Raw genomic sequence first — 21,275 nt, forward strand, 5'->3', positions numbered from 1 at the left:
TACACAGTGATACATTATCCATTCTGAGGTTAAAAATGCTAGGTGTAGGGCTTCCCTGGTTGCGCAGTGGTTGAGAGTCCGCCTGCCGATGCAGGGGACACGGGTTCGTGCCCCGGTCCGGGAAGATCCCACATACCGCGGAGCGGCTGGGCCCGTGAGCCATGGCCGCTGAGCCTGTGCGTCCGGAGCCTGTGCTCCGCAACGGGAGAGGCCACAACAGTGAGAGGCCCGCGTACCGAAAGAAAAAAAAAAAAAGCTAGGTGTATGAGCATCTACTGCCCCCGTAACCACGGTCAGAACAAAGGCCACTGCATCTACCCAATAAACAGACTTTATCAGCAACACCCCACCACTTTTTAAGTAGCTGGTATTAAGAATGTTCAATTCAGTTCATAACTAAAATAAGCTGTTTAAGTTCTTTATAATTTAGAACCACTTTATAACAAGAGCAAAGAGTAAGAATTTGGATAGAAGAAAAAAAAAAAGAAAAGAAAATGGTTGATGAGTAAAAGCTGCAATTCTAGAAAAGTTCCAAAGACTCTATTTAATTGGTCAAGTTTACAATAAAGCAATACACACTGTAGGTGCTCCAAGAATCTGTTAAATCTGTCTTTAAAAAGAGTGTTTTTAAAGGTCATGTACTAGACATACAGATGGCCAACAGGCACATGAAAAGATGCTCAACATCACTAATCAAAACCACAAATGAGATATCACCTCACACCCATCAGAATGGTTATCATTGAAAACATCACAAAACAAATGTTGGTGAGGATGTAAAGAAAAAGGGAATCCTGTACGCTATTGGTAGAAATGTAAATTGGTGCAGCTACTTTGGAATACAGTATGGAGGTTCCTCAAAATACTAAAAGCAGGGACTTCCCTGGTGGTCCAGTGGTTAAGACTTCTTCGTGCTTCCACTGCAGGGGGCACGGGTTCAATCCCTACTCAGGGAACTAAGATCCTGCATGCCACATGGTGTGGCCAAAGAAAAAAAAAAAGACCAAAAATAGAACTACCATATGATCCAGCAATTCCATTCCTGGATATATATATCTGAAGAAAACAAAAACACTAATTCAAAAAGATACATGCACCCCCATGTTCACAGCAGCTTTATTTACAATAACCAAGAAAGATATGGAAGTAAAAAAAGTATCCATCAACAGATGAATGGCCAAAGAATATGTGGTATATATACACAATGGAATACTACTCAGCCAAAAAAAGGACATTTTGCCATTTGCAACAACATGGATGAACCTGGAGGGTATTATGCTTAGTGAAATAAGTCAGAGGAAGACTAATACTGTATGTTATCACTTATATATGGAATCTAAAAACTAAAACAAATGAATGAACAAAATAGAAAAAGACTCACAGATATAGAGAACTAGTAGTTACCAGTGGGAAGAGGGAAAGGGGGAGGGGCAAGATAGGGGTAGGGGATTAAGAGGTACAAACTATTACGTACAAAATAAATAAGCTACAACGAATATATTGTATAGCACAAGGAATATATCACTATTTTATAACAATTTTAAATGGAATATAATCTATAAAAATTTGAATAACTATGTTGTACACCTGAAACTAATATAATATCGTAAACCAACTATACTTCAATGAAAATAAAAATAAATAAAAAATCATATGTTATAGGGGCTTCCCTGGTGGTGCAGTGGTTAAGAATCCGCCTGCCAATGCAGGCGACACGGGTTTGAGCCCTGGTCTGGGAAGATCCCACATGCCGCGGAGCAACTAAGCCCGTGTGCCACAACTACTGAGCCTGTGCTCTAGAGCCCGCGAGCCACAACTACTGAAGCCCGTGTGCCACAACTACTGAAGCCTCCACAACGAGAAGCCCATGCACTGCAACAAAGAGTAGCCCCCGCTCTCAGCAACTAGAGAAAACCCGTGTGCACCAGCAAAGACCCAATGCAGCCAAAAATTAAACAAATGAATAAATAAATAAATGTATTAAAAAAAGATCATGTATTATAAAAGTGAGATAAAGGGCACATTTGCAATTGTGGATATGAGGGAGAGAAAAGTTGAAAACTAACATTTCTATGTAACCAGTATGTGCCAAACATATTAGGAACTTTATTTTACAGAATCGTCAAAAAAAAAACCCTCTGAGGTAATTTTATATATGGATCTATTGTATACATAAAGTAAATGAGTCTTGATGAGGTTAAGTAACTTACTCAAAGTCATATAGAGAAAGTAACTGTGGAACCAGGATTTGAACCCAGATGTACCTGACTCCAAAGCCCATCCTCTTTCCACTGGACACCTATGTGGAAACTAGCTTTTAAGAAGGCAGGCAAGCTAGGTATTCAAACCTAAAAGAAATTTGGCCAGGCATACCAAAGGTGATTATAATTTAGAAAGAAAGGAAGATGTAAAACAGCATTGGAGAAAATAAAACGAAAACGGTGAAGTAGATGAGACAAAAATTAATTTCAACTCTAAAACCACTGGGAAGGGGAAGATAGTGACAGCTATCTTCTGCTGTGACAGAAGGTGGCAAGAAAAACTGTTGCGTGAAAGAAAGTTATTTTAGTCATAACCACGTAGTGAAGGGAAACCTGCTGATAAAGGTGCATTTATCTACATCAGTGAGTGATTATGATGATGATGAGGTCCAAGAAACAGAAATATGGAGAAAAGGCAAAAAAAAGGTAATTCCTAGTAAGAATAGGAATTTACTCTTATGGATTCTAACAGGGATGATACTGATGGTAGTAGAAGAGAAGAGATGAAAATGGAGAGGGTCAGCTTCTCTTGAACTCTTGGAGAGTTGGTTTATGTAAAATTTAAACCATTTCCAGAAATGAGATGTTTTGATACCAAAGATAATATGGTTTTAAAGCCATAATAATATATTTAACATCATCCTATAAGGAATCAAATTTCTTTAGTCTCCCACAGCACCAAATAATTATTGCATAAATTTTACGTTTATATGTTACAAAATGATTCAATTCTATCATTAGTTCACTACAATTGAGTCAGGTGCTATTAGACCCAAGCCATCTAATGTTCCGCTAAGTTAGGCAGTATTAAATTCATAACTGTTTTCTTTCTAAACTGCTTGGATTTATTTTTACTATTCTTTCGTAAATGAATTTTAAGTTGTCCTAACTTCTTTTTTATTTTCAACAGTAACAAAGCAAAGGAGGTTGAACTTCCGGAATTTTTAAAAAGAAAAGAATAAATCACCTACACAGAATACTGGAAACAAGGTCTAAAAATAATAATCTATCAACAGCAACAACTGGGTTGCCATCCTACTTGTACTTTCTTTTTACTGCTTTACATTTCATATGCAAGAAAAGGTTAAAAATCAAACACTCATTAAGTTTATAATGCAAGTACATATGCTCACCCCATAAATGAACCTCTGGTTAAATTGCTGCATAGCTCCTTGAAGCTGACTACGTTGGAGCTGCCACTGTTCATAGTTCCGGACGGATTCCAATGTTGGCCTCTGCCACGTCGTTGTTCTTGTGAAATGGTCAACATAATAAATACGTCCCATGTTGTCAACCCGCCGTTCCCAGCTAAATCAGGACAAAAACAACTGGATTCAACAAATACTCATGAAACAGATAAGAATTAAACAGGACTTCATTTTAGCCCTGGTACAGGTTTGGTAAGAATTTCCCTTGCAATACTACTTTTGATTTACCTGAAGTGTTTTATTTTTTATATATATATATATATATATATATATATATATATATATATATATATATATAGTGTGTGTGTGGTACGCGGGCCTCTCACTGCTGTGGCCTCTCCCGTTGTGGAGCACAGGCTCTGGACGCGCAGGCTCGGCGGCCATGGCTCACGGGCCCAGCCGCTCCACGGCATGCGGGATATTCCCGGACCGGGGCACGAACCCATGTCCCCTGCATCGGCAGGCGGACTCTCAACCACTGCGCCACCAGGGAAGCCCTATTTTATATATTTTAAATGGTCTATAAGTGAACTTAAGAGGAATGTGTGTAAAAATTTCTTTCTTAAAAGTTAAGGTGTATCAGGTTTTTAAAACAGAATGTATCTTACTGATTAAGTCTCAAACAATCATTAAGACAAAACCTCTCATTTTCTTTCTTTCAAATGTTCTTTTGACTGTTGCAATCCTAATAGGGACAGAAACATACACACACACACACACACACACACACACACACACACACAGAAGGGGGGGGAGAGAGGGTGCTTTTCACAGATGTCAGAAAAAGCCCTTTTTCACAAGAATACAACTATCTTATTTATCATTTCAAATGGGTACATAACCTATCAAGTGAACGTTGATAAAATAACTTGGTGATGTCTACCTGGTTGATTATTTAGGGTTATGCCTACTAGTCTAATATTACAAATACAGAATTGGTTCCAGAACACTCCTCAGATACTCAAGTCCCTCATATAAAATGGCATAGTATTTGCATATAACCAGGCACATCATCCAGTATACTTTAATCATCTCTGGATTACTTGTAATACCTAATATAATGTAAATGCTGCATAAATAGCTGTCAATAAAATGTTATGTAAATAGTTCCCAGGGCTTGGGAAATTCAATTTTCAAAATTCAAAATTTTGTCTTTTGAAACATCTTGGAATTTCCCCCCCAATATTTCCCCTCCAATATTGGAGCGCCAACTGTAGTAAAATAATAAATACCATTTATATATCAAAAATTTCTTTCTTCCTTTGCATTATTTCTTGAGGATGAATTTCCTGGAAAGGGTTACTAAGGGTATGGGTATTATTATGGTTATATATCCTTTCTGTGAGCGTTGTAACTAACTTATACTACCACTAGCAATGTTATGAGGTAAAGTTCCTCTACAGTCTCACCAACACTGTACTTTTTAGGTGTGTATTTAAGATTACTAGCAAGATTAAATATTTCCCCAGATTTGCTACTGACTTCCCTCAAATGAAAATATTTTTTATTCCAATTATTTTATATAATATAAATGTTAAATGCTTAACATTCTATTAATATATCCTCATTTTATTATTATTAATATATTAATATTTCCCCAACTATCTTGCAATGACTTCATTATTATATATTAGTTTTTTATAATATGAACTTTACCATATATAGGATAGGGGCTATAATTCTTATACAGTTAAAAAAAAAAAAAGCTAAAATTAAAACCCTGCAGTTTGAGCCAGGTAAAAGTTCACAAAGGAAACGGAATCTTTCTTTAGGTCAGAAATGAGTGAAAATAAAAGTCATTCATCATGGCCAATCAATTCCCTGACTCTCTTCTTTTTAGTCTGCACCTATCATAAAACAAAGTAGAGAGAGACAAGATCGACAGAAGAGGAAAAGTAGGAAGGTAGGGAAGATTTTTGTATAGATATAATCTATAGTTCTGAATAAATACTTTTTTTCTTCTTCAATACAGACACTTACCCAGGAGGTAGAGGTTCTGGTCTATCCCACGTTGTTCTTTTTTCAATATGATCTACATAGTAAACTCGTCCATGCTGGTCCACTCTCTGCTCCCAACTTAAACATAAAATTAAAAAGCTGATATGCTACATGTATGAATAGCCTGGTTTTTTAATCCTGTATTTGTCGTCTTCTCTTATATGATGATATTACAGAGCTGAGACAAATAAGCATGTCCGTATATAAAGCAGATACCAAAAGAATTTAGGAATAAAGTCAAGAAATGTTATAATGAGGGTGACACATGGTGGATGAGATTTCTCCTGCAGAAGTATCTGCTCTAGCAGACGTCTTATATGTCTAAAGAGGCTTAAAGCAATGCATTCAGGATACAAAAACTGTCTCAATCTGATCAGGGTATACATAGGACTTGAGTGGAAAAGAAAACTGTAATTATTGTTATAAAATCTGACGAAAGACAGCTATTAACTGAAGGGCAAAGGGCAGTTCTGGTACTAGAAAAACTGAAATCAAAGAATAAGACTTTTTCAGATGTGCTCCTGCACAACAGTACCAAAGAAAAAGGCAATATGAGTATTGAAGTCTCCTTGGTAGGTTTAACCCCAAAGTAAAAAAGACAGGAATAAACCAACAGAGTTTAGAAGAACCAGTCACTTCTAAGAGCACCCACTCTGTTGGAATAAACCAAAAAAGTTTCGAAGAACCAATCACTTCTAATCCCTTGCACAAACAATTTTTAATCTGGCTGCCCATGTAGGCTTTCAAAAAGGAAAATGGCCTAACTACCCACATAAGTAATACAGTCTCTTTAAGCAATTAAACTCCTCATCATGAGAGTTTTAAAATTTATCACTTAGTCAATTAATTTCTGTTTAGCATTCTGAGCTCTGGATTAATTTGAATGCCACAAAATATGTGTGTGTGTGTGTGTGTGTGTGTGTGTGTGTGTGTGTGTGTAACTATCAGAGTATTATTAATGTAAAAAATAATCAGTAGAGATTTACATGAGATTTGTAATCCCTCTCAGTTTCCTAAATTATTATTACTCTGCTATGACTTTATAATGCTAAAAAAATTAAGTGATTTTCCCCCCCTTCAAAAGAAAAGACAATCTGAATCAGGCGACTATTTTATTACTTGGTCTTGGTGAACTTTCTATGGCTCAGAGTCCTTCAATAAAAAAAATTTTTTTTTCTTTCACTTTGCTCTGGAAATGAGGGAGAAATTTCAAATGTGGCAAAGCTTTTTTGTTCAGTTTGACTCTAGACCTCCCCCAACACACACACATAAACACATACAGAGTTATAAGACAGTTTTTTAAAGAATGGAGTTCAGTACTATTTCCCTTATTAATAAGTATATGCAGAAGTCTAAAGAAAACATGTTAACCAAAGGCAATTACTCACCCGGGTGGGAGGGGAGCTTGAGGTACAGGATTTAATGGCCTAGGGCCTGAACCTCCAGATATAGTAAGAGGAATTATTAATCCAGATGTTGCTCCTTCAGATGTATTTGAATTTGTATTCGTTGGTGGGAGAGAGCCTGTACTAGAGCCATCACTTTCAGAAGTGGCAGATGGTGAGCCATTGACAGATGCTTTAAGATTTGAGGAAAATAGAAAAACAATTTTCAGAAATCTAAATTCAGGAGAGAATTTTAACTTAAATAAAAAGGTAGATGATAAATATAAAATTTAAGATATGGACATGCAGATGAAAATTACTTAAGTAAGATAAATAATGGGAAATAGCCAATGGTCCCACTTAATAGGCTTGTTTACAACTTGTAAGGTTCCATTTACTCCATGTCTCATTATTAATTACAAAGCACATACAGATGATTTCTTGATGCCACAGGAAATAACTTTTAGAACAGAAAAGTGTTGGTCCCTGCGTATAAGTTCATTTAGTAATTTTCCAGATCCTTAAAACTGTCTTTCCTATGAATGCCTACAGATCCGAGACTAATTTTTGGCGTTACCTATAATATGGAAGATCTGACTGATAATAACTATTTTTAAGAATATCACTGTGGGAATTCCCTGGTGGTCCAATGGTTAGGACTCCATGTTTTCACTGCCAAGAGCCTGGGTTTGGTCCCTGCTTGGGGAACTAAGACCCTGCAAGCCTTGCAGTGTGGCCCAAAAAAAAAGAAAGAAAGAATATTATTGCTTGAGTACATATTACATCTTAAAAAAATACTTATTGACAAAACAATTCCTGGAGGAAGTCACTAATATTGTGACAAAGTAGTATATGATCTTAAAGACTGGGAATATACTATGAACACAATTATCTACAGAAGAAAAGGGGGAAGATACATATTTAAACACAATGTCATTTAATAAAATGATTTGTGGACAATCAATTTACTTTTCTAATAATATTTGGATTATTTTACATTTCCTGTTCACATACTAACAGAGGGAAGTAAAGAGAGATTAAAAGATTTATTCTGGCTAATCAGGAAAAATAAATATTCCAACTGTAAATGTTTATATTTTTACTATATGAAATGTTTACTTGTGTGATTTTTGCTTTAAAATCTGAATATCATTTAGCATTGTTGGGTTATTTGCTATTTACTGGATTGTCTTTTTAAAGGATATAATGAGATATAACCTTGACCAGATCCTTGACTCTATGAAATGCTTATGTCCACAGTTACAAACCCTGACAGAAAGCTGCAATCTTATCTATATTGCCTCTACTTTTTATAGTACACATGTGATTTCCCTTTTTTTTAAAATTTTTGCTGCACTGTGCAGCTTACAGGATCTCAGTTCCCTGAATCCGGGCCATGGCAGTGAAAGCCCAGGATCCTAACTACTAGCCCATCAGCGAACGCCCAGCACACGCGAGATTTTCATTCGCAGTGGAGCACCTGCCTCAATAACTTCACACCTGGCAGAAAAACTTGGGGAACAGGCACATCTTGGTTAACTATAGAAAGATCATTCTTGGCCAAAATCTTAAATGTAAAAATTCAGCTAGAAAACCAACCTAAAAGGGTCTCTTGACACTTACCTGAGGATCAATTCCCAAAAAGAATTTTATAATCACAGTACTGAGACCTACATCCCTAGTGTATGGCTAGAATACACACCTGGTCTACGTGGGGTAGGTGGAGGTGGTCGTGAAGGTCTTGGAGGCCTAGAAGGTTTAAAACCGCCATTTGAGAGTGATGGAGAATTGTTCCCATTGACCCTCCTATTTTCACCAGACCCTGCATCCTCAGGATGGTCTGATCCATTTGTGCTCGCTCTGGGTAAGACAGCCAGGAACAGAAGGGAAAAAGAATGCTCTTTGAATTTAACAAAAAAAACAACAGGAAGACCAAAACTTAAAGTTTTAGGAGCTTGAGAAAACCTTCCTAATTTCTGGCCAGCCTTATCAAATACATAAACAGCTCTTATGGTAGTCTTACATATAGCTCCTCAGAGCTATATAGAAATATGTGAGGGGTTACTCAATGGCACAGAAGTACTTAGGGGACCAATCAGAACTATTAGGTGTGCTGGTTCAGATTTCAAATAACTCTTCAGAGGCCCTGTATAAGTAGAAATGGAGTCAAATTCTCAAAATTCCAAATGCCTTAGAAAGGGCACTATTTTATCACAAGCATAGATAACTTAACCATCATTTTCTTGGTTTCCACTGGCTCTTAATATTATTTAGGTATGGGGCAAAGCTGACTGTTCCACAACAGGAGAAAGAAGTACACTTATTTCCCAGGGATAGGTGCTCTCGCCCCATCCCAGCAAATGGTATACAAAATGTTCAAGGTAAGTGATCTAGAAAAGAGGTGCCCACAGACCTTTTTTTAAAGGAACTATCATTTCTTCAAAGCAATGACATCAATTGGAGAGAAAGGGGGAAGAACACTAACAGGAATGTCAGATACAAAGTTACTGTCAGTTAAACACAGGTGATTCCTTTTCCCAGGGGAGTCTAGTCATTGACTAGAAATAGAAAGCAAGGCATGAGTTAGCTAGTTTGGAGATGCCTTGGCTAAAGCTCTGATATCTACTACCTGGTAACTGGAAACCACTACTCAGTATTAATCCATACTCCTGGACCTCACAACAAGCCTGAATAAAATCTGATAGATTCAAGAAACTAAAATAGAGGCAGTACCATTAAATCATTTTCATACTATGTTTTCCAGAAGTCAAAGTGTGGTATTTGGACCAGAAGCAAGCACGATACACAGGAGCTTGTTAGAAATGCACAATCTTGGACTCCACTCCCAACCCACTATATCAGAAATAGTATTTTAACAAGATCTCCAGATGATGTGCGTGAACAGCAGGGCATGACAAATACTGCTTTGCGGGGTTTCTCAAATGCTTATTCTGAATAAATGGAAAAGCTCAGTAACAGGCAGTGAGCACCTGGTTAGTGCTGACCACCTGCAAGAAGACCAAGCAACCCCAGAATATGAACGGAATGCAGCAAGAGTCAGCTTTGACACTGCTCCCCTTCCCCTAGGTGAAGAGTCATATACCCCCTTTTGAGTCGTAGACCTCTTTGAGACTCTGCGTATTGCCTCTCTATACTATTTTAAGAGGTGATTAATTAGTTTGAAAAAAAGATTCTTGATGCTTTTAAAAAGACAAACAACTGGCAGAATGGACCAAAAATGGGAAATTGAGGTTTCGAGCTCCAACTCTGCTATTGACAAGTTATATGACCAAAGAAAAGTTATTTAATCTCTCTGTACCTCAAAAGAGCATTTACCTGGATTAAATGATTCCTTAAAACCTTCTCAGCTATAATGTTCAACTAAATTACACTTCCACTACTGGTCACGTTTTAGGGATATGTCAGGGAGGGGGAACATTCAGGGCATGAGATAAATCTGCTACGACAAACAGAAGTACAGCAGAAACTGGATTCCAAAAATGTTATGTTCTGTTGTTGAAGATTAACATTTTGGAGATTTTAACATCCATGCTGCTCACCCTTCTAGTATTTGGCCTCAATTTCTCAACATAATTATCTGACAAGCTGTGTACTATGATTCCTTAAATTTTCTTGATACTTAGTTAGAATCACTCCTCCTCCTAGACCTTAAACACTGAAATTCCTACAACCTTCTATTCCTTCTACTTGCCTCCTACTGTATCTTTTATTCAGTCTCATCATGACTTTAATCCCCTCTCTATCTTCACGGTCCATCAGTTCTCTTCAAGTATCACCTGGGCTCCATCATAGGCTACTTTCCCAAGTACCTTAATTCACTATTGCCCAATACTCGCCACCCCCAAGCAATCTTTTCACTACAACTAGTCCTTCATTTACTTTTCCCACTACTGTTCTCTGGGGTCAACAAGTAACCCTGGAGAATGTTCCAGCTGAGAAATTACATGTGTATTACTAGAGTAAATAAACCAGGTAAAGTACCAAATTAAAGGGGCAGATAGTTCTACAAAAGGTCCTAACAAATCTTATGCTGGGTCTAGTAAGGAAAGTCCTGAGGTTCTCATTTCCAATGACTCACAAGACAAAAATTCTTTTTTTGTGCTGCCTAAGTGACTACTTTTTTCCTGTTTAAAAAAACAAAAACAGGGACTTCCCTGGTGATCCAGCGGCTAAGAATCTGTCTTGCAATGCAGGGGACACTGGTTCGATCCCTGGTAGGGGAACTAAGATTCCCACATGCAGCAGGGTAACTAAGCCCACGTGCCACAACTAGAGAGAAGCCGACGCACTGCAATGAAGAGCCCAGGCGCTGCAACAAAAGATCCTGCACACTGCAACTAAGACCTGATGCAGCCAAAAAATAAATATTAAAAAACAAAAATAAATAAAAACAAAAAACCAAACAAACAAAAACAAATCAAAGCTCAAGTCTCCCAGAAGCTGAAGAATTAGAAATGACAGATGACTATGACAACCTACACCACAGGTTCAATGAGATTAGTGTGGTGGTGTTAAAATTAACAGTAATAAAAAGTTTAACAGTAATTTGCAAGGACAAAGAGCTTTTGCTAGGTCCTATACAGTTACGCAGACCCAAGCAAAAGATAGAAAATGTTAATATTGTGCTTCTCTAGTCTATATCTTTTTTTTTTAAGGTGGCAGAATCCTTTAGTGTATTTTCTTTTTTTCTTTTTAACAACTTTATTGGAGTATAATTGCTTTACAATGGTGTGTTAGTTTCTGCTTTAAAACAAAGTGAATCAGTTATACATATACATATATCCCCATCTCTCTTCCCTCTTGCGTCTCCCTCCCACCCTCCCTATCCCATCCCTCTAGGTGGTCACAAAGCACGGAGCTGATCTCCCTGTGCTATTCGGTTGCTTCCCACTAGCTATCAGTTTTACATTTGGTAGTGTATATATGTACATGCCACTCTCTCACTTTGTTCCAGCTTACCCTTCCCCCTCCCCGTGTCCTCAAGTCCATTCTATAGTGTCTATATCTTTCTATTCTAACAAACTTCACTTTCCTAAAGCTTGATCACTTCAAAAAGACTGAGGCAACATGGACTTCAGTTCACATTATTCAACAACTTCAACTGGGCTGTCCATACTGCCTGAAAATCAATCATTTTCTACATCTCTAATCTACTCCTGGCCACATTCCCATTGCTCATTGAAAACTTTTCCCATCTCCTCAAATACCTAATCCCAATTTGTAGATGACCCCGACTCCACCTCTTCCCTAAAATGATGATTATCAGCTATCCTTCTTTTTTCTCTATTTTAAAATTTCTCTATGCCACTAATATCTTCATCTGTTTGTTTCCCACCTCTGGGGAAAAGAAAATCTATCTTCACTTCTTCGAGGCTAATTTGTCTTGTGGGTCTTTGATTTCAGGACACAAATAATATGCTCTAGGGCTTTTCACCATCATTTAACACCTTTCTTCTCTCTTCCATCATCTTCCTTCTTCTAGATTGTTCCTCTCAGTCACAAGTATAATTAAAACACTTCCTCAATCTTAATTACTCTTCTAGCTATCCTCTCATTCTCCTTTCCTTCACTGTAATTCTTGGTATTTATTCAACTAATGTATTTAGTGCATTTTAATTAAGAGGTTTTCAAAATAAAAATTTCTAGTTATAAAATAAAAATTACCTTCAATCGTACATTCTAGAGATTATTACCATTAAGAGATAATCTCTTGTCCGTCCTTTTGCATTGGCTATGACTGATTATACTATTTATATGATCATACAATGTTTCATATCCTGGGTGAGTTTTTGTTTCTTTATTATTCATTATATACTGAGCATTTCACCCAAATTATCTGAAAACATTTCTAATGACTGTAGAATACTCTATCTTATGGATATACCATAATCTAATCTTTTTTACGGAAGGGAGTGACATTTTCTATTTCCTTCAGGTAGACTGCCAGAATAGAATAGCTGGGGCAAAGCAGGCAAATATTTTAAACTGAAATATTGATTGCTAACTTAAGAAAATAAATATTTTTTTAATTATTTTTTTGGCTGTGTTGGGTCTTCGTTTCTCTGTGAGGGCTTTCTCTAGTGCGGCGAGCAGGGGCCACTCTTCATCGCGGTGCGCGGGCCTCTCACTATCGCGGCCTCTCTTGTTGCGGAGCACAGGCTCCAGACGCACAGTAGCTGTGGCTCACGGGCCCAGTTGCTGCATGGCATGTGGGATCTTCCCAGACCAGGGCTCGAACTCGTGTCCCCTGCATTGGCAGGCAGATTCTCAACCACTGCACCCAAGAAAAAAATATTTTTAAAGGTAATAATTGATCTGTTCTCCACCAGATAGATATGAAAATGCCCATTTCACTATAAAGTATTTATATACTTTTAACATTTTAATATATTATCCCATTGCTCCTTCCTCCCTCCCTCCCTCCCTTCCTCCCTCCCGCCCGCCCTTCCTTTCTGGCTGTGTTGGGTCTTCATTGCTGTGCGCGGGCTTTCTCTAGTTGCGGTGAGCAGGGGCTACTCTTCGCTGCAGTGTGCGGGCTTCTCAATGCAGTGGCTTCTCTTGTTGCAAAGCATGGGCTCTAGGCACGTCGGCTTCAGTAATTGTGGCACACAGGCTCAGTAGTTGTGGCTTGCGGGCTCTAGAGAGCAGGCTCAGTAGTTGTGGCGCACAGGCTTAGATGCTCCGTGGCATGTTGGATCTTCCTGGACCAGGGCTTGATCCCGTGTCCACTGCGTTGGCATGCGGATTCTTAACCACTGCGCCACCAGGGAAGCCCCCATTTATATACTTTTAAATCTTTGTCAATTTGGTAAATAAAAACATGAATGTTCAACAGTATTTCATTTATAGGCCATCTGAGTTTCCTCTTCCATGCGCTCACTGTACGTCTGTCTTTTGTACATTTTTCTATTACAAAGGAATAATTTTTCCTCATTATTTGTGAGAGCTTTTTACAATCCGAAGGTACTAATTTCATATTGGTTAAATAGTGATCATTTGCTTTTACATGTTTGAACATACAAGAGTTCTGTATTTCTACATAATTAAATGTATTCAGAGATATTTTCTTCTAAAGGTTTTATAATTTCATTTTTAAAAATCAATTTAAAAAACCTAGAATCCACCTTCATTTGGGGATGAGCTGAAGTTCTAACCTGATTTTTCTTTTTCCATACAGCCAGTTTTCCCTGGCTTGATTAGGCTAAGATCTCATTCTCTCCTGCAGTATTTGATAATGTTAAATACACATCTTTTAAAAACATTTTTCTCTTAATTTCTGTGACACTGCTTTTCTAATCCTGTACTCCCCACTTCTAAACCATTCCTTCTTTGGTTTGTCCTCTTCCTCCACTTTACTAAATATAGGTCCCTATGGTTCTGTTCTTATCTTAGTTTTCATTCTCCACAAATTTTTGCCTAGGGTCTCAAATTCCATGATTTCAAAAATCATCTTTTAAAATAATTCCAAATCAGAACTCGAATCTTTGTCTCATTCTCATCCCCTGGTACCAAATTATCAGCTAAATGCAGGAGATATAGAATAACTCTCCAATGCTAAAGCCACTCTTCCTCCTATGTTCTAGTTCTGTGGGTGACTCTGCTACCCTCGCAGGCAATTTGACTTTTCTTCTCTCCTGTGCCTCTTGATACTCAATGCCTAAGTCCCACTGATTTCACTGGCACGTTTTTTCTCTACTCTTCTACCACCACTGCTCCAGTTCCAACCTTCATTATCTCTCAGTGGATTACTGTAATAAGTTCCCACAGAGGTCTTCCCACCTTCACCACCACCATACAATCCAAACTACATACTGACTGTCAAATAATTTTTCTTATGGTGTTTTGACCATACCAATGCTCTGTTCAAATATTTTAAAAGACATTCCTCTCCAGAGAAAAAGATTCTAGACGCCTATACTTGCAAACCAAAATCTCCATCTGGCTCCAACCTCTGCAGTACTAAAAATAACATTTATTGAGGGATAAGCACTTACATGGGCACGGGGCGGGGGGGGAAGCATTCCACTTTAGGCAACAGTAAAACACACTCGGGCTCTGAAGGTAAGGCAGTCCCAGGTTCAACAGTGCCACTTACACTATTAACTCAGGCAAGTTTCTTGCCCTTTCTGAGCCTCAGTTTTCTCATAACCTGTAAAAATGATACCTACCTCATAAAAATATTTAAGGATTAACTGAAATAACAGGAAACCTGTTCATCATACTGCCTGACACATAGTAAGAGGCAATAAATACAGAATGATTCTACTTTCAAATTCACCACCTGCCATTTCCCACTTTCAATTACTCTATTTTCAGCCAAATACTGAGGCTAAAGATTTCCAATAAAACCCCTGTGTTCTTCCCCACCTCCATGACTGTTTTTCTTCTTTCCACCTAGACTCCTTCATCCAATTCCCTCAAGACATGCATATCCAAATTATAACTATGCTTAATGGTCTTAGGTCAAATGCCATTTCTTCCATGAAGTTTTTATACATTTTATAGACTGTTTCACATTTTAAAAATCATGTATCATTTTCTAATAAATACAAGTAAAAGCAGTTCAAAAAAGAAACAGGATTCAAACCAGCTCTGAAGTAAAAGAGGATGAGATTAAGATCGAGTGACACTTCTGCCAAGCTGTGCAAGCCTAGATTTTCAAGAAATAGACTTTGTTACATAACTGAAAGATTTCCCATAATAGTTTGTTGAAATCTAAGAAATACCTGTATGTCTCCCGAATAGTGGTTCTCGAAGTGTAGGACCTAGTCTATCAGTATCACTTGGAAAATTGTTAGAAATGCAAATCTTGGGCCCCATCCTAGATGTAACAATTTGGGAGGAGGACACAAGGCTTGGCAATCTGTGACTGGGCAATCTGTTGTTGAACAAGTCTTACAGGTGATTCTAATGTACTCTGAAGCTTGAGAAACATGGTGATACTAAAATAGCACTGGTGGTTAACTTTAGTTCCTTTAATGAGTGATTGTGGAGCTAAAACCTGAGATGAATTTTGAAAACCAATATGGAAACCTGTATACTGTACAGAATTGTCAGTGTGAACTTATCACCACCATTATATGTGACAAGCAATTAGCTACAAATTAAGTGCTACTATGGCTTTGTTTTCTGCTTCAGTCTTACAAACCCCTGCTTATCTCACCATACATATGTACCTGATCGAAACATGGAGAACCAAGATGCTAATATAATATGGTCACAATATACAAATCAAAGATTAACAGTCAAGAAGGCACATCCAAAAACAAAATGTTGAATGCCAGGCACCAATCATCTTGGTAATTGATAAAAGTGACAGAAGACAACACTGAGAAATATACAACATCCAGACATGCTATGGGGGAAAGGAGACCAACAGGACTATACTGATGATATAGGCAGTGCTTGAATTACAGTAAAAGAACCTAAAGCTGTTTAGTAAGCTTCTTAAATGACTGAGGGGAGGGGGAGGTTTTGCCTTGTTCACATGCCTTGTAGTTATGAAGTCTGCAAACAAAAGCAAGGGATTCACCACCATGATTGTTGTGTAGCAACATTTAAACAGCATTTGACAGTTTACAAAATGTTTTTCAAACCCATGATCTCAGAGGTATGCTCTCTGGAAAAGGCTAATGCAAAGGAATTCATGCTTAACACAAAAAACATGCTCAAAGATTAGTCTGGCAGTCTCATAAACCTAGAAGACATTGTTCCTCAGATTATTTGTGAACAATGATTCACTTGGGAAAATGTAAAGCATTGATTAAATAAATGACATGAAGCCAGGGCTCTAGCAATGCCTTTGCAAGAAACTTACAGCCGTCTAGAGTAGTTTCATAAAGTATTATAAGAGAGATTTTGCAAAAAAGAAATGAGAGTGGCAAAACAGAACCTTTCAATGCACTATAAAATTCTACCACATTCTCACTTATTAATGCAAAAGTATGGGTTTATTAGGCAAAAGAGAAGTTATTTGACCAAAGAAATCTGAAGTATTAAAACATCTTTATGAGGGAAATTTCATGACTTCAAAAAAACTATGAAACAGAAAAATAAAAAGAAACACAAGAGGCATAAGTTGTCTTCCAGTCTACAGACAGTTATTAATTTTAAAAACCTTTTCTATTGCTTTTTAATCCCAGTGAGAAAAATTATAGCCCAGCTTTCCTAGAAAAGAAAATAGCCCAATGATGACCCTGGAATTCTGAACTTTCCTACCTTTGGAAAAGTGCCAACATATTCACTTTTCTATAAGCTGAAGAAGTATTAGCGTTTGGGTATCTCTGGCCTACTCTAGAGAACTGCAGTCATATAAGCTTAGGGTCTTGAATTTTCCATAAATATTTCCTTTCTTACCTTGAGCCCTGAAATTTTTGATACTCATTTTTATATCAATCTGAATTTAGAAGTTTTGACTAAAATGAAACTTATTCATTCTCCCTTGTTTCTTTCTGCATTCTGTGGTATGTAATAAGTGAACTCTTACCTTGTTTCATCCTTGGGTCTGGAGCCATCATCATTCTGTGAAGCACCTTTAACAATAAAAGTTGTACAGAAAACAAGTTTCAGAAAGTGGTTTGCACCTTTTTCTTAAACATGCTATGTAAACAAAACCTTTCACCAAATCTTTCTAGTAAAGAATATACTGGAACAGAGTTAAAGTCCAACATGATATTTAAAAGGAAAATATGATAAATGTTCTTGTGATTGAGAAGTTTTACCAAAATTTTGTGCAAATGATTATTATGTGTAAGAGATGTTAATTAGTCAAGGTATATTACTCATATGCTGCTTCTGCCTTGTTTGAAATATGTCACGCTTGATTCTAATTCAAATGTATTTTAGTCATCTTTTGGGGAGGAGTCAACTACCTCTCCAAAAAAGTGCTGATTACCAGCAGGACGATGATAAAATAGATTCTGAAAAACAGTATATAGAGAAGTTTAAAAAACCATGAAATGCAAAAAGAACTCAAGTTTAACAGTCTAGGTCCGTTTAGCTAAAGAATAATAGTCCCTAAATACAGTCTCTAGTTTCAAACAGTGAAATCACTATATTACTCCAAAGCATAATTAATGAACTAATTCATTAAAAAGATGCTGAGACACCACTATATTACTACTATATCATACTCAGCAAGGTTGGCAAGTGTCTTATCTAGAAATGTTACATTTTAAAAAAATGGTACAGGTAGATAGATAAAATGTGGTATACCTATGCAATGGAAAATTATTCAATAATAAAAAGGAACAAACTACTGAAATATGCTATGTCACTGATAAACCTGAAAAGACATTATGCTAAGTGAAAGAAGCCTGACACAAAGACTACATATTGTTATGATTCCATTTACATAAAATGTCCAGCAAAGATGAATTTTTAGAGACAGAAAATAGATTAGTGGTTGCTCTAGGCTAGAGGTCAAAATGGGATTTCCTGTGAATAAGCAGGAGGGATCTTACTAGCGAATGAAAATGTTCTAAATCTGATTTACAGTAAATTATTAGATCACTCATTAAATTACTAAAAATCATTAAATTAACACACTTGAAATAGGTAAATTTTATGAAATATAAAATACATGCCAATAAAGCTGTTAAAAATGGTTTTAAAAAACACGGTACAATGAAATACACTTTGGCTGAAAACGGTACGCTTCAATTTTATAAGAATTATTTTTATATGGAATATATTCCCCTAAAATAGCTGATAAATGACATAAATGAAATCAGAAAACCAAAACAAAATATCATAAATTAAATCAGTCAATCAGTGTTCCATTATTTTTCAAAAAATAAGAAGATAATTTGAAATAATCCATTTAACTCTACCAATAATTGCTACTTCTAAACTTTATCATTTACTACAGTGAAGCATAGTACATATTTAATGACATGGACTGAGGCCAGACTGCCTGGGTGTGTATTCTAGGTTCAACATGTACTAACTTTGTGACCTTAGAGGAATACTATTGATTTTCCTGTGCCTTTTACCTCGTGTATAAAATGGGAACAATAATGAATGATGCCTACTTTCATAGAACAGTTATGAAAATTAAACGTTTAGAACAGTGCCCAGCACATGTAAGCACGCCATAAATATTAACTATTATTGTTTCCTGACATTTACATTTCAAAGTTCGAACAAGGGTTATTTTTGTTCAATCTTTTATTTCACTTCAACACAGAGTAAAGCCATAACTATGAAATTTATGACATTATTTAGATCTAATCTTGTGCTTTCAACAAGAGAATAGTTAAAAAATATAAATCTATCCAACACTTATACAATGAATGTCCAAGAAGAGGAAAAAGGCTGTACTTAAGTTGGCATTTTATAAACATACTGCTGTTTAAAAGTATTCCCAATCCAAATTTCCTCCAAAAAAATAAAAACCTGATCAGATTTCTAAATACACATTTTATCCAGAGGACACTTTGTTAGAAGATCAACAAAGATCTCTTCTATTCTACTGAAAAGGATCCTCCTGCCACAGAAGAACCAGCTTTTAGATGAAGCAATTTAACACACTATTTCTACTACTTGGGTGCCTAGCAATCTCAAAAGCAAAATGAACAAACAAGTGAACTGATACGAGAGCAAGAGCAGGGTGCAGTAAGCAAATGTGAAAGACAGTTTTACCCTGAGGGCTCTGAGGTGGATCAGAAACAAGGTGAGGGGGCTGAACCAGAGACATCCACATTAGGCTGGGGATCCTGGAAAGGAGCTGAAGTATTCCCAGGTAGGTGACACATCCGGCACTAACAGAAGCAAAAGAAATTTTCTCTGGCCAAAGAATCCCCAACTTATTAGGCCCTTAAGATTTCCCCAGACTAAGATCAAATATAAACTGGCAATCAAAGAGCCATAACATATAAGAAAACAAGCCTCAATGAAGGAGAGTCAAAACATTTATATCCCCAAATATTTCTGATACTGGAATTTTCAAATGGAGAATATAAAAAACCTACTCATCAAAAGAAAACTAACAAGCAAGAAATAAGAAACTATCAAAAACAAGCATCAGCAATTCCACTCCTAGGTATATATCCAAGACATGCACAAAGAAACTTGGACACAAATGTTTATAGCAGCATTATTTATAATTCATTAATAGCCAAAAGGTGGAAATAAGGCAAATGTCCATCAGTGGACAAATGGATAAAAAAAAATTGTGGCATATATACACACAATGAAATATTATCCAGGGAATTCCCTGGCAGACCAATGGTTAGGACTCTGCGCTCTCACTGCTGTGGCCCAGGTTCAATCCCTGGTCGGGGAACTGAGATCCCACAAGAGATGCAGTGTGGCCAAAACAAACAAACAAACAAAACTAATATGCTAAGCAAAAGAATCCAGACACAAAAGGTCACATACTCTATGATTCCTTTTTTATGATACACTCAGGAAAGGTAAATCCATAGAGACATACCAGTGGTTACCAGGAGATGGAGGGGAGGGGGAATAGGGAGTGATTACTTAACAGATAATGGTTTGGTTTTGGGGGGTGATGAAAAAGTTTTGAAATGAGAGGTAGTGGATACACATCACTGTGAATACACTAAATGGAAATAAATTGTACACTTTATAAGGTTAAGTATCTATTTTGTAAATTTCATCAAAATTAAAAGAATAACAAAAAAGAGGCATATTTGAAGAAACAATAAATGTTGTAAAGCTGAAAATGCACTTGTGTCATATCCTAGGAATCCCACTCCCAAGTATACAGCCTACAAAGACCCTTCAACCTATGTACCAGGAGACATATATAAATACAAAAATGTTCAATGTATCACTTATGTTCATTATGGCAAAAAACTGGAAAGAGTCCAAATGTCCTTTGACATAAAAATGGATAAACTGGGGCTTCCCTGGTGGCGCAGTGGTTGAGAGTCCGCCTGCCGATGCAGGGGACACAGGTTCGTGCCCCAGTCCGGGAAGATCCCACATGCTGCGGAGTGGCTAGGCCCGTGAGCCATGGCCATTGAGCCTGTGCGTCCGGAGCCTGTGCTCCGCAACGGGAGAGGCCACAACAGTGAGAGGCCTGCGTACCGCAAAAAAAAAAAAAAAAGGATAAACTGTGGTATATTCACCCAATGGATTATTATACAGCCATGAAAATAAGTGAGTTACAGACACAAAATGGATAAATCTTAAAAGGCAACACTGATATTTTCATAGAGCGCAAAAGGACACATGCATATGTGAAAAAAATTTAAAGCAAGGAAATGATAAATTCAAAGTTCAGAACAGTGATTATCTCTAGGAAAAAGACAAGGATTGATATAGGGAGGAGAACACGGGTGGATGCAATGATATTGTTCATATTCTAATTCTTAAGATCACACCCGGGTCCCTGGCAGTGAGTGCACCAAGTCCTATCCACTGGACCACCAGGG

The 21,275-nt window shown here is 37.1% G+C and overlaps 1 protein-coding gene across 2 annotated transcripts in view; it reads right to left on the reverse strand.

Moving 5' to 3' along the window:
- ITCH (itchy E3 ubiquitin protein ligase) overlaps positions 1 to 21,275 on the reverse strand; it is a 124,766-nt gene that overhangs the window by 41,588 nt on the left and 61,903 nt on the right. For both annotated transcript variants that reach the window (XM_060030945.1, XM_060030944.1), the window contains exons 7-11: positions 17,360 to 17,405; positions 8,555 to 8,712; positions 6,856 to 7,045; positions 5,450 to 5,545; positions 3,395 to 3,569 (exon numbers count right to left, since the gene is read on the reverse strand). In XM_060030945.1, coding sequence (XP_059886928.1) covers positions 3,395 to 3,569; positions 5,450 to 5,545; positions 6,856 to 7,045; positions 8,555 to 8,712; positions 17,360 to 17,405 — 665 coding nt within the window. The remainder of the gene's footprint in view (positions 1 to 3,394; positions 3,570 to 5,449; positions 5,546 to 6,855; positions 7,046 to 8,554; positions 8,713 to 17,359; positions 17,406 to 21,275) is intronic.

The sequence above is a fragment of the Delphinus delphis genome, chromosome 15 (genome assembly GCF_949987515.2).
Source record: "Delphinus delphis chromosome 15, mDelDel1.2, whole genome shotgun sequence".
In the NCBI taxonomy this organism is placed as follows: domain Eukaryota; kingdom Metazoa; phylum Chordata; class Mammalia; order Artiodactyla; family Delphinidae; genus Delphinus; species Delphinus delphis.